Source organism: Hydra vulgaris, chromosome 01, assembly GCF_038396675.1.
Source record: "Hydra vulgaris chromosome 01, alternate assembly HydraT2T_AEP".
Classification (NCBI taxonomy): Eukaryota; Metazoa; Cnidaria; class Hydrozoa; order Anthoathecata; family Hydridae; genus Hydra; species Hydra vulgaris.
In genome coordinates, this window is record NC_088920.1 from 71,254,948 (window position 1) to 71,269,128 (window position 14,181).

General features: G+C 26.3%; 1 protein-coding gene and 2 long non-coding RNA genes across 3 annotated transcripts; 1 reads left to right on the forward strand and 2 right to left on the reverse strand.

Moving 5' to 3' along the window:
• Positions 1-1,004: 1,004 nt before the first annotated feature.
• On the reverse strand, positions 1,005-2,012 carry LOC136075572 (uncharacterized). The gene is made up of 2 exons (XR_010636020.1): positions 1,579-2,012; positions 1,005-1,217 (listed from the first exon to the last, which is right to left on the reverse strand). It is a non-coding gene; the product is annotated as an uncharacterized LOC136075572 (long non-coding RNA).
• Positions 2,013-2,529: 517 nt separating this feature from the next.
• LOC136074689 (uncharacterized) lies at positions 2,530-4,746 on the forward strand. Its single transcript, XM_065787029.1, has 3 exons — positions 2,530-3,267; positions 3,378-4,587; positions 4,676-4,746. Exons 1-3 carry the CDS (start codon positions 2,848-2,850, stop codon positions 4,744-4,746), a joined length of 1,701 nt encoding a protein of 566 aa, XP_065643101.1. The 5' UTR covers positions 2,530-2,847.
• A 3,650-nt stretch (positions 4,747-8,396) lies between these two features.
• On the reverse strand, positions 8,397-9,845 carry LOC136075573 (uncharacterized). The gene is made up of 3 exons (XR_010636021.1): positions 9,200-9,845; positions 8,904-9,000; positions 8,397-8,708 (listed from the first exon to the last, which is right to left on the reverse strand). It is a non-coding gene; the product is annotated as an uncharacterized LOC136075573 (long non-coding RNA).
• Between the last annotated feature and the right edge of the window lie 4,336 nt (positions 9,846-14,181).

Sequence of the window (14,181 nt, forward strand, 5' to 3'; positions counted from 1 at the left end):
CGTGTCGAATACGCATTAGAAATATGCAATAGATGCGTATAAAGACAAGTATACAATACGACGCCTTCTGAGTATCAAACTCGCATTTGAAACTCTTGTAAACACGTATAAAACACGATAACCAGAGAATATTCAATACGATTTTTTCCTGGTATTACATGCGCATTTAAAACTTTCCAGAATACGCATTATTTACGAATATTTGTTAGCTATTTTATCGTGTCAAACGCGCATTAAAAATAGACATCAGATGCGTATACAGACAGTATACAATACGACATCAGATGCGTAGACAGGTATACAATACGACGCCTACTGAGTATCAAACTCGCATTTAAACACGTATAAAACACGATAACCAGAGAATATTCAATACAATTTTATTAACTAATATGAATTCATAACATAATGATAATGACTAGCAGTAAGCAACTCATAATACGGGTTATGAGTTATTAAATCATTAATAACAATAAAAACACATTAATAACTTGATATATTATCTAAAAAATTAAATACAAATTTATCTATAAATATTTTAACTTTGACTCCCTTTCAGTAACGTCATTGCTTATAGTTAACGACGAAGACCGCATTAACATCACCCAGCTAACACACCAGCGTTGGGCCAACATTGGCCCAATGCTTCTTGTAACGTTGGCCCAACGTTGGCATCCAGCGTTGGGCCGATTCCTTGATGGCCGCCGGGCATACATTGGCCCGATTACATTGGCCCAATGCAGTTTAGCCAGCATTTATTTTATTATATATATTTTATTAGGTTCAGTGAATTATAAACGCTACTTGTAACTAGCACGCAGTTAGTTAGGTCATTGTTAACATAAAATTTCTTAAATTTGTTTATTTTTAATGTATTAAAAAGATTCCAATTGCAATCGACGTATTATTAAAGCTATTTAAATTGTTTTAATCAAATGCAAACTGAAATGTGTTTGTTATTTCATTCAAGCTAAATTTATTTTCAAGGTGAAAAACAAAACATATTCAATAAAATGAAATGTATATCAGATAATATTAAAACTGTTATACAATAATCTAGACATTATCTTCGCCATTTGCATCACTGCCTTTGTCCCAAAGTTCCGAGTGGCATGCATAATCAATCCTCGCACCATCTGACTTTTTTCGGTCGTACAATTTACGAACCCACGACTTCATTTAATCGTTTACTTCCGCTTTTGAAACATCTTTTGCACCTTGTCGTAAAAAAAATACATTTAAATATTATTAAATAACTTTGTGTTAAAACATTTCAAAAACTTTAGTAGCCCTAAAAAATAGATTAACTACAGTTTAAAAGTAATTTGTTGGGCAATCATTAAAAAGACAACAAATGAAACCAATTACATTCTATTTACATTTAAACCAAATTTTATCTATTTTTCGTAAAGCCAACTTGGGTTTCCTAAAAGTTAAAACCTTAAATAGGGTTACATTCAGTTATAACTTAAGTATAAGTTAAAACTTACATGTGTATAAGTAAATTGTTTTATGTTATAACTGAATGGCCCTATACAACATAACTATTATCATGTTTAATATTTATTGATCACTAACCATAAACAATAGATTCATGTTTTTCATCCCTTGCTTTGTCCTCCTCGACCTTCACTGTTTACTTTGTTGATCCACTTCTGTAGCCATCAATTAACAGAAAATGTTGCTCACTGTTTCTTCAACAACTCGTCCATCAATCAAAACAAGATAAATAATCTGAAAAGTTTAAAAATAAACCCATAAGATCAGATAAAATATTTTATTAAAAGTACACTGAAGCTCTTTCAAGTAGAACCTGCTAAAGATGTTATAAAGATGGTATGCAATGGCAAAAATATATTGTCAGTTAACACCACAGCAACATCTGAGGAGCGCAGCGGTGGATTAATACTTTTATAGGCCTAGATCTAGTATTTTTTGGAGGCTTTTTTTATACTCTACAGTGTAATAATGACTACTAAAAAATATGTAATATTTAAAATTTAAAAGCAAAAAATATGTTATTTACGTCGAGACATATTAATGTTAATAAACCAGGTGACATTCTTCGCATAGGCAAATTGCTATTCTGTTGTTCACTCACATTACTAACTAAAAGTAAATATAACAAACGTTAAAAACTTTGAATGAGTCTTGTTTTGCAGCGACGATATATATATTAGGGGTATTCAAAAAAAGTGAATTTTCAAATCTAAAAAACCATACCCCCTAAATTTGGGGCAAATATATAAAAAATGAGCCTCACAAAGTTTGAGCGCTGTCCGTTCACTTTTGACCCCCCCTCAAGCTAATAATTTAGGGGAAAATTGACCGAAAAGTGGTCGTTTTCGGGCGTCTTGAGGGAGGGGCAATTTTTTTTTTTTTTCAAATTTTTTTTTTCTGCTATATATATATAGGCCTATATTTTTGTTTAAAAATATATGGTTTTTTCCTTACTTCTCAAAAGTCTATGTTTGGTGATATTGAAAATCATGAAAATTGGTATTTTTTAAAATATATTATCTGTTATGCCTAATGTTATATACATATATTTTCGTGTAAATTCTGATAGTTTAAAACTTTGAATTTTTCTAATAAATACAGATTAGTACATACAATAAACATTAAAAATGAGTGAAGCACAACTTAGGTCAATGAAAAAGGAACTTTTTATTATAAAAGAGGCAAAACCAGCTATATCAGGTATAAACATTTTTATTAATATTGGAATTATAATGAGTCATTAATTGCTAAAAAATTTATTTTATTTATAAAATATAAATTTTTCTAATTAGATATACAACTTCCAACAGGCTTGGATATACTTCAACATTTAATATATAACCAACAATGTCGATCTGTATCAATATCAAGTATTATTGCTTGTCCCCTAAAAAAAATTTTTCTAGATGTTCGGAGAGTTGTTGTGAATGTATTTTGTCTAAAATCAAGAGACCCTGGATTAAAGCTGGATTTGATGTGTTAACTGATTTAAGTTTAGTTAAAAAACTTTTTAAATTGCATAAGTCCTATTCCAACTTGAAAAAAAATGCAAAAAGGGGAAATAGTGGTGATTTGGCTAAACAAAACGAGTTTGAGATTGAAATAAAAAAACTTTTTTGGGCTGGTAATTCTAATCTCAAAGACACAATCAGTAAAGATAAAAAAAGATCACTAAAAGACAAGATTGAAGATCTAAAATTTCTTGAAGATCAGGAAAATGAAAGAAAGTTTGTTATTGGTTCAGAGGATATTAAATATAGAAAAAAGGTATTCAATACTTTTAATTAATTACTTTAGCTCTTTCTCAAGCTCTGTTAATTCTTTTTTCCACTAATTTTAAAATTAAAAACTAAAACTACATTTCTTCTGTTAATTAGGCAAAAGAAAGCATCAGGAAGAAAAATCGTTTACAGCCTAAGATTTTGAGTGATGATGTACCCAACGTTGAACTTATAGACACAATTCTAAGCGATGATTCTTCAATTGAATCTGATTTCGAGCCAGGTGATTGGTATCATATAGAAGTCTCTGAAAACCCAGACACAGTAATTGCAAAAATTCCAAAAGATGTTTTTGCTGGTAATGTTTCACTTACTGCTACAGCCTGTGATATATCACCAAATGTTTTACAGAAGGTAACAAATGCAATTCTATATCAATCAGGTGTTGATCTTAAAGAAGGTAAAAGCAGTCAATCTACCGCATATAGAAAAATGAAAAAAGAAAATGAAAACATGGCAAAAATTTCAAAAGAAGATGTTAAAGCAGCCATAGACGCATCTCCATATCCATGTATAATTCATTTTGATGGGAAGACCTTGTTTGAGCTAAACAAAGGAAAAATGTTAAAGAGGGATAGAATGGCTGTTTTAGTTAACATCAATGGACAGACTTACCTACTTGGAGTACCTCCACTAGCATCATCCACTGGTGAAGATCAGTTCTTAGGTGTAATGAACTTAATTAAGGAGTATCAACTTATGTCAAAAACTAGAGGAATATGCTTTGATACAACATCATCCAACACTGGGACGAATAAAGGATCAGTTTCCAGAATATCTCAAGAACTGGATAAGTATCTCCTCCAAATAGCATGTAGGCATCATGTGACTGAATTAAGAATGCTTCACTTTTGGAAATTAGTGACCAATGAAGAAACTAGTGGACCTGATAATCCTCTTTTCAAAAAGCTTAAAAATATTTTTGAAGAACCTAATTTTAACTATAATTCAGTTCTACTGTTACGGTTTGATTGGAATAAGGTTAAAAGCAGTTTTTTAGAAAAGGCAGCTATGAAGTCATTAACATTTTGCAATGCATACGTTAGTAAACCAGGTATTATAAGAGATGATAGAAGTGAGCTTGCAGAATTAGTTGTCACGTACTTATCCCCTATAACATATAAAGTAAGAAAAACTGGTGCTATTCATCATGCAAGATTTTTAGGAAAAGCAATTTATTATCTAAAGCTTCGGCTTTTATCCAATCAACTTACGTTTGTTCAGGAAAATGATAAACTAAAAATTGAAATTAAGCTTATTACAGAATTTATTGTTTGCCATACATCAAATGCATCTGTACAAGAAGGTATGTACAAACCCAATAGCTGTCGATGCTGTATTAGAGTCTCAGTATAAACACTGTTGGTATTTGGATTCAACAATGATACCTTTAGCTTTGCTAGATGATGAGTTAGCATCAGAGGAGAAGGCAAAAATTGCATCAGCAATTCTGTCATTTGCCTAGCTCTGACTATTATAAGCCTGAGAATAAAGTAAAGCAAGATATCAAGGAAATTTATAAAATGAATACAAAAATTGGGAAAAAACCACCATCCTTGTCTGCCTTGGTTGATGTTTTTTCTTACCTGATTTTTGACATGATTGGGTTTGATAAGCAACGAGTTCAAGACTGGCTCTCACTTCCACCAAACTATTGGCATACTCAGTCATGCTTCAAAAGTTTTCAAAAATATGCGGAAACTTTGATTTTTGTAAATGACCATTCAGAACGGTCAATAGGTATGATGGGGCAGTATATTCATAGATATTCTGATGAAACTGAAAAGCACAACAGATTGCTAACTGTGGACAAAGTTCGATCTGTATTCAGATCACAAGAACAAAAATCCGGTACAATTTCAAAGATTAAGTTTAATGATGGACTTGGTGTGATGCGAAAAAAGATAAAGAGTTAAACTTGATTATTATTAGATTTTTAAATTTTTTTTCTGTTATAAAACTTGAATATAAATTTATAATTTTATTTATTCTTGCTCATTTTGATTTTTCAATATAGATAAATAGTGTTTTTTTCAATATAGATAAACAACATTGCTGAGGTCACAACCAACAACTGTTCATTCTTTCTGGCAAAATGAAGTTGGTTGCTCCCTCTGGTATGTCTTGGGAATAGTTAGAGAGGCCTTGTGTGTATATGTTAATACACACAAGGCTTATAAATAAATATATATATATATGTATATATATATATATATATATACATATATATATATATAAATATATATATATATATATATATATATATATATATATATATATATAAATCTAACTTTAACTACAAAAATTCAGATTTTCAATACCACCAAACATAGGTTTTTGAGAAGTAGGAAGAAAACCATATATTTTTAAACAAAAATATAGGCCTATATACATATAGCAGAAAAAAAAAAATTTGAAAAAAAAAAAAATTACCCCTCCCTCAAGGAGCCCGAAAATTAACACTTTTCGGTCAATTTTCCCCTAAATTTTTAACTTGAGGGGGGGAAAAAAGTGATCGGACAGCGCTCAAACTTTGCGAGGCTCATTTTTTATACATTTGCCCCAAATTTAGGGGGTATGGTTTTTTAGATTTGAAAATTCACTTTTTTTGAATACCCCTAATATATATATATATATATATATATATATATATATATATATATATATATATATATATATATATATATATACAATATATATACATATATATATATATATATATATACATATATATATATATATATATATATATATATATATATATATATATATATATATATATATATATATATATACATATATATATATATATATATATATATACATATATATATACGCAAGCCTATATATGTAAATATTAAAGATAGTATCTTTATATTATCATGTATAATTATGTATATTTTAAAGAGTGCTCAATACATAAACTAGAGCTATATAGTATATATTACTTTTACCCGCAGTATCAGGAATTAGCTAAATGCTAATAGTTATAATATTATTTGCTATATATATATATATAATATTATTTGGCAAATAATATTATATAACAAATATAAATAGCAAATAATAAATATAAATATTAGCATTTAGCAAATTCCTGATACTGCGGGTAACAGTAATATATACTATATAAATATATATATATATATAAATATATATATATATATATTAAATATATATATATATACATATATATTATAGTATATAATATACCTACATAATAATATATACTATAATATACATATATACCTATGTGTGTATATATATATATATATATATATATATATATATATATATATATATATATATATATATATATATATATATATATATATATATATATATATATATATATTTATTTATTTATTACAACAATTATAAATGTATTCTATAAAATATATATATTATATATATACCTATATAATATATAGGTATATATTTATATATATATACATATATACATATATATAATATATATGTATATATATATATATATATATATATATATATATATATATATATATATATATAAATATAATATACTAAAACTTAGTCTAAATAGATCATAATATTATCTAAAATTAACAATAAATTTTTTGATAAAAACAACAGAAATCTTGGTTTAAGATTTATGACGAAACTAATAATATTATAGATATTGTATTGAATCCTTTGTAAGTGTAGCTGCACAATTTCTTGCACGCAACGCTCTAATATCTTTGCAGAACACTCAAAAATTACTTTACTTTTTCTATTAATTTACAACGATGCCATTATAAAAAGCAAACTATTTTAAAATGGAGATTGTAATGCTATATATAAATGCTTTGCGTGAATAGCTCGATAAGCCGCAAGCGTAGGTTTTTCAAAGTAAGTTGGCCCAACGTAGAGCCAATGTGATGAAAATCTACGTCGAGTTACATTGCGTCTACATTGAATCTACATTGCGTTGGCACTACGTTGGGCCAACGTTAGTCATCCAATCCAACGTTAACCCAACGTTGGGCCAATTAAGCATGTGTTAGCTGGGCAGTTGAGTTCTTTTTAAAATCTGTCACAACACAGGTACCAGAAACGGAAAGCCTGAAAATACCTAAAAAATAAAATTAAAAAAAAAATTACAATTTTTAATTACAAAAGTACTATTTGCATTGTATTGTTAGTAGAATTAGGATAATAATAACAGAAAATATATATTCCGTGACTACAGAATAATTAAAAAAGATTATAAAAAGGCTAGACAACACAATGTAGTAACACTGGCAAATAACACCACAACTTAATAAAATATTTTATTAACTTAAATAATTGGACTGAAAAGATTTTATTTATTACAATATTTGAACAATCGAGGGACAATTATAGTTAAACAATTTAAACAATTATACCGTAAAATAGCAAGCAAATCGTAAAATATTTCTTGGAAATGATCTATTTTTTTCATTTGACTACTATTTTCAAGTTGCCTATAAGCATTTACATTAATAACTTTGTTGAGCCTAATACTATCTATTTCAATTTAACTATTATCATTAAACATATTACCAGTAATCTTACTATTGTTGCAACTGAATAAATGAACGTAAAAGAATCTTACAAATTATGATCTTTTCTAATCAAAGACTTTATTTAAACTTAAGATTTATTGAAATCCATATCTTTTTATATGTTTACATACATTAGTCGTTTATCAAAAATATGAAACAACATTTATTTACATCAATTATTTTTAATTAAAAAAGAATCTTTACTACAATGCACAAAATTATTTTTACCTTAATGCATAAAAATAATAAATGCACAATCTTGTATAAAAAAATGAAGCAATGCCAATCAGTATATTTTACTCTAAATTAATTATTTAAATATATATATATATATATATATATATATATATATATATATATATATATATATATATATATATATATATATATATATATATATATATATATATATATATATATATATAGGGGAACATGGGGTAAAATGACGAATGGGGCAAGATGACAACCTACAGTTATCTCTTAAGCAAAACTAAATATGACAGTTGACTTTAGCTGAAAGGGAAGTAGATTAATTTTACTAGATTTATCAATGGTTTCTTTTTAAATATTATTTTTGTGACGAAAGCTAAGTATTAAAAAAGTTTTTCTGACATTGAGAAAAAAACTTATTATCCTCGTTTGACTTGATTTATTACATCGCTACATCACCAGCTAAAGGTAAATTTTATTTTTTGGACAGACTAAGATACAGGCGTTTTTCGAAACAGTCGTCATCTTGCCCCATGTTCCCCTATATATCTATTCACATACCTTTAAAAAGTGGTATTACACTTTACACAATGAAATATGGAAATACATCATCATTTTTTTCAACTACTTTCAAAGAAATTTATTTATTTTTTCTAGTCTGTTATTTTTTCTAAGAAAGAATATTTATAAAGATACAGAGAAATATAAAATATACTGAAATATAGGCAGATTTATGTTTATAAACTTTTGTGTCAACAAATTACAGTCAGTTTTCCATGTTAAATACATAAAATATATATCAAATATAACATATATCAAATATCAAATAAATCCAATATAAAACAAAACAAAATAGTAAACTTACTCAAATCAGTATCAGTTATACCGTGTGAAGTAACTGAAAAACACTTCAGTTCTTTTCAATTGCTTTAAAAAATAACTTTCAGCTCTTTCCAATTGCACTAAAAAGAAAAAAAAAACTTACTTAGATAAGTTGGCAAGTTCTTAAGAATCTGAAAACAAATAAGTAAAAAAACAAAGAACAAACAAACATTTATTTGTTAAAACTACTATATTTAAACAAATTAAATTTAAAAAAGTGTAACGCCAATTCTCCTTAAAGGCTAAAAAAAAACTTTCAGCTCAAATTTGCTTGCATACCTTGCTTGTAAAACCATGTGAATAAGAAACACATTTAGAAAAGCCTAGAAACTACTTAAAGATGACATATGCAAAATTGAAGTTTGAACGTTGACTGGACTAATTATTAGCAGATGTTTTTAAAAAATTCATAAAAATTTACATATATTCGTTCTTTTATATTGCATAAATCCATCATATGATAAATCTGAAATAAAAAAATGTAATGGATAAGTAAATACAAAGAAAAACATATATGAATCACAAATCAATATAACAGATAGTGATAAGATGTCATGATAAGAGAGTAGTAGTTGTTAAGTATTGTTATTTCATGTTAGCTTTTAGAAAACAATTCATGTTGGTACGTCATGGTTCTAAAAATTCAAATTAAGATATAAACAAAATGTATATGTGGCAAAATGACTTTTCTTGAGTGGCTTTTAGTGAATGATTAAAAGCAGTGACTTTCAATAATAAAACCACTTATAATTTTTAACAATAGACACCAACATAAAGGTAAGCCAAATGTAACAACATTAGTAACATAAATAACAACTTTATGCAAAATCTTGCTCAACACGTTAGCCAAGTCACACACTTTGAAAACATGGTCCATAAATATTATAAGAAGTGTTTATATATGTTATATAAATTTAAATAAATATATTGTGTTTTATAGTTAGTATATATGTTTATATTATGTTGTTTCTATGTCATGGAAACAACATAATATAAACATAAATACTAACTATAAAACACAATATATTTATTTAAATTTGTAACACATATATAAACACTTCTTATAATATTTATATACACAATAGATACATTTTATACTATTTTAAAAATTCATTTATAAAACAATTATATAACACATATTACCACATACATATATTTATCAAAAACTTTTTAATTTTGAACATAATATAAACACATATGCAAACTATAAACATATATAACTTGAATTGTGTGAACAAAAAATTTAAAAATAACATGAAAATATCTAAAAAGGTTCATATATATTTATATATAAAGACATATATCTCGTAATAAAATATCAAATTATAATCATATCTAACTTAAATCAAATAATTATTGAATAAAGAACAAAAAACAGATAAAAGAACTGCAATCCTAATAACAAAATTTAACGTTTAGCAACAATTAAAGTGTCAGTGTTGGCTCAAAATTTTAACTTATTTTTTTAAATTTTCTAAAACAGAACAAAAAAGGTAATAGCATAACAGAAATGTCAATAAAATAGCATGCGCTTTATAAGCGAAGATTTTCGTTTTTCCCCTTATTTGTTAATATTTGATCAAAATCGGATTCGATATCATATCCGATTTTGATCAAATATTATAAATACGTATTTTTGATAAATAAGTGGTATTGAACTCGAGTTCGAAACTTAAAACTAAATGCGCATTTTTCTGGTATCAATGGCGGTATGCATATTTTGAAACCCTATACAGGCTCAGAATAGGCAGAAAAATGAGCAATCTGATTCGCTGATTTTGAAAGAGAGGCAAGTGCGATTTTGTTAAAAATTATAATGAAATTCAAAACAAACAGATTTTTGAAATAAATTTCAAAGTAATGATATACTATGTTTATCAATACAAGTCATGTGTTACTATCAACACAGGAAATTCATTTTATTTTAGTACTCTTCAGAGTATTTAAAATGTATCAAAATCTATTTGTACAAGAGAATTTTCACTCGTAAAAATTTAAATAAAGTTTATCTTGGTGATAAAGATTATATTGTTAATTTTAAGAAACGAAAAAAAAAAATGTGTTGAAGTAAATTGTTGAAAAAATCTACAAATGTGTTTCTCTTAAAATATGCTCTTGGCCTTAAAGTATTCTCAAATACATAATTAAAATATATAAATATGTTGTACGAGACTAATAGTGAAGCACTTTTGCATACAAAGTTTATATGCAGTTTTTCGTGACTACTGGTGAAGACCTTTATTTATAAACTGATTTACATGTTTATTATAAAGGGTTGAACATTAAAGTTTTTTAAAAAAGAAAATTTGTACTAATTGCAAAACTAGTTTACATGTTCCATGTCAATATATGAGCTCTGAGGAGATTTTGTTTTCATGCTTTGTTTCAACCATAGTTTGGAGGAGGCTGATATATTTTTTTATTACGTAACTTTAATAAAACATCGTGTTAAACCATTAAAAACTTTTTTTAAATTTATAAAAATTTTGGCAGTCTGCATTAAGTTATAAAATATTTTAAAATTTAACAAAAGAAGTGATATTTATGTTTGTCTACAGAGCAGTAATTTTTGTACAGTTACATATAAACACTGACATTAAAAGCAAGAAAAAGTATTGAAGTCAAATAAATTAACCAAACAAAAGTGGATTATGGCATAAATAAAAGTGGATTATGGTAAATGATTGTGGCATTTTTGTATTGCAGTAATTGAAAAAAAAAAAAAAAAAAAAAAATTTAAAAAACTAAACCAAGTGATTAAAATCGATCGTTTTAATGAAAAAAGAGTAATTAAAAAAAGAAAAGAAAATTATCAAAAAAAAGAACAAAATAAGTTGTCATGCTATGAATATTTTTGCTATTATAAAATGTGTTTTGTATGTATAAACTTTTGAAATATTTCACTTGAATTTGCATGTGTGCAATTTTGTAAGATTTCTTAATGTGTTTCTCATCAAATATAATGTCCGTGTTCTATAAAGCATGCTCAATACAAAGTTTATATGCAATTGCACCAGACTACTGGTAAAGTACTTAAAATATGCAAAGTATAAATTTTAAGCTGAGGTAGAGGTTGTTCTAAGCTCGTTACTGCATCTTTATACCAACTTGTTAATTATAAACAGTTTAACATTTAAAATTTTGGAAAAAGAAAATTTTTACAGATGTTTTGCCAAACTAGCTTACATGTTTCATATTAATCTACGAACCCTGAAGAAGTTACTGTTCAACCTAAATTTTGAGAAGGCTGATAAGGCGTACATCAATATTTTTCTTTATATATATTATATAGGATGAAAATTGGATATTAATCTAATGGAAATAATTTGAATAATAAATTGGATAATAATCTATTGGAAAGTTTAACAAAAAAAGTGATATTTGTTTTTTCACTGAACATTAAAACTTTACTGAGTATTAAAGTCAAAAAGTTTAACCAAATAAAGGTGAATTATGGCAATTTTTGTAATAAAAATAACTTCATCAAAATTAGCTTTTACATTTGAAGAAGCAAGTTTTCAAAAAAATTATTAATATTACATCAAAATAAAACATAACGCATTTCTATTTTATATTAATAAACAAGAGATATTCACAGAAATTTAAAAAAAGAACACTTGTTTTTATTGGTTATATTAAAAATTACATAATAAAACTATAAATAAAATTTTTAAATACGGAGTACATTTTATTTAAGATTTTTTTTCTAATTTTTTTAAAGCAGACATATTTTCTTTCTCTTCTGGAGTATATAATGTAAAATAAATTATTAGCATTATAAATATATAAAATTTATCAAAGTTTGCTGCTTTATTTAATATTATTTACCATCAGTTGCTATTTATTTATAGAATATAATAACGACTATTTTGTTCAGGTTAAAAGCTATATATCAACAAACATGTATTGAGTTTTGAAATTGAAATAAACAACAACATTAACTTGCATGTTAGCAATCTTTCTTTTTTCTACCTTTTTATACTTAGTTTTTCATAAAGGTGTGGTAAGTTGAGAGTTATTGCTTTTGGTAATTAGTTTACTATATCAAAACACACTTGTGGACATCAGGTTATAGATTTTTTCTAATAGCTTATTATGCTACAATGCTTTGTGATCTTTTATTACTATACATTACCAAAGGATATCTAAATTTGCTCTTGCTTACTATTGCTTTCAATTTAAGAGTGTTGCAAATCATCTGGGGTAGCTATAACAACCAATAAGCAATACTCTCAAATTTTTTTAGTGTTGTATATGATTTATATATGGGAGTAATAAGTGTAAAGTTCTAAAAAAAAATTAGGCTATTTTTTCAAAATACTTTTCTTGCTAAATGATTGGATAAATGGGAACTTAATTTGAAAAAAATTTACCAAGTTAATAATAGTCTATTCATATTAGTAGGTAAATTTTAAAACTCTTTTAAAAAATCTATCGTATGAGAATCACAGCATAATCATGTTTCACCATCTGGTTTATAGTTTGTTACAATGGTTGTCTTTTTTATATCATAGAATTAGAAAAAAAAACTATTTTTTTAAAATCTTTATTTTTAAGAGAAAATTCTGAAAATCACGGATGTTTTAATTTGTGAGGGTTTGTATAAGTATTTGTACTATATTGCACAAAATTGGATAGAAAAATCATAATTTTTTTTTGCTATTATTATTTGGTTTTTTATGAAATTGCTCAAATTCACTTTTATTATTCAATACGTTTTTTGACATTCGTTTTGATTTGAACATACGCGCCAAAGCCTCTCTTTCAAAATCAGCGAATCAGATTGCGCATATCTCTGCCTATTCTGAGTCTGTATAGGGTTTCAAAATATGCTGGCGGTATGTTATACGTGATCAATACTCAGAGTATTTACAATACTAGATATGCCGACTGGGTTAGCTTACATAATTTATAGTGTTAAAAGTTAAATTGCGCCACATTGCGTCAAATTGCTTCGCGGAAAAAAACACATCTAAACTTCTTACAGTATTTTTGTTAATAAAATATCAAAATAGGAAGATAGCGAAATGTACCGCTCAATCAACGTGACCTTCATATCTGGATATCATCATTTACCAAACCTGGTACCCCAAAATCTTTTATAAAAGCAGTATTAGAAAACTCAAAAATCAATTATAAAAGCAGTATCAGAAAACTCAAAAATCAATTATAAAAGCAGTATCAGAAAACTCAAAAATTAGCTAAAATAAATCCAAAAAAGCCACATTTGCTGACATCTTATCAAACAAAAGTAATCTACT

Coding starts and splice junctions, on each gene's coding strand:
- LOC136074689 (XM_065787029.1), top strand. CDS start 2,848: ATGTCGATCTGTATCAATATCAAGTATTATTGCTTGTCCCCTAAAAAA. Junction 3,268..3,377: donor ATATTAAATATAGAAAAAAG/GTATTCAATACT, acceptor TCTGTTAATTAG/GCAAAAGAAAGCATCAGGAA. Junction 4,588..4,675: donor AAATGCATCTGTACAAGAAG/GTATGTACAAAC, acceptor TGATACCTTTAG/CTTTGCTAGATGATGAGTTA.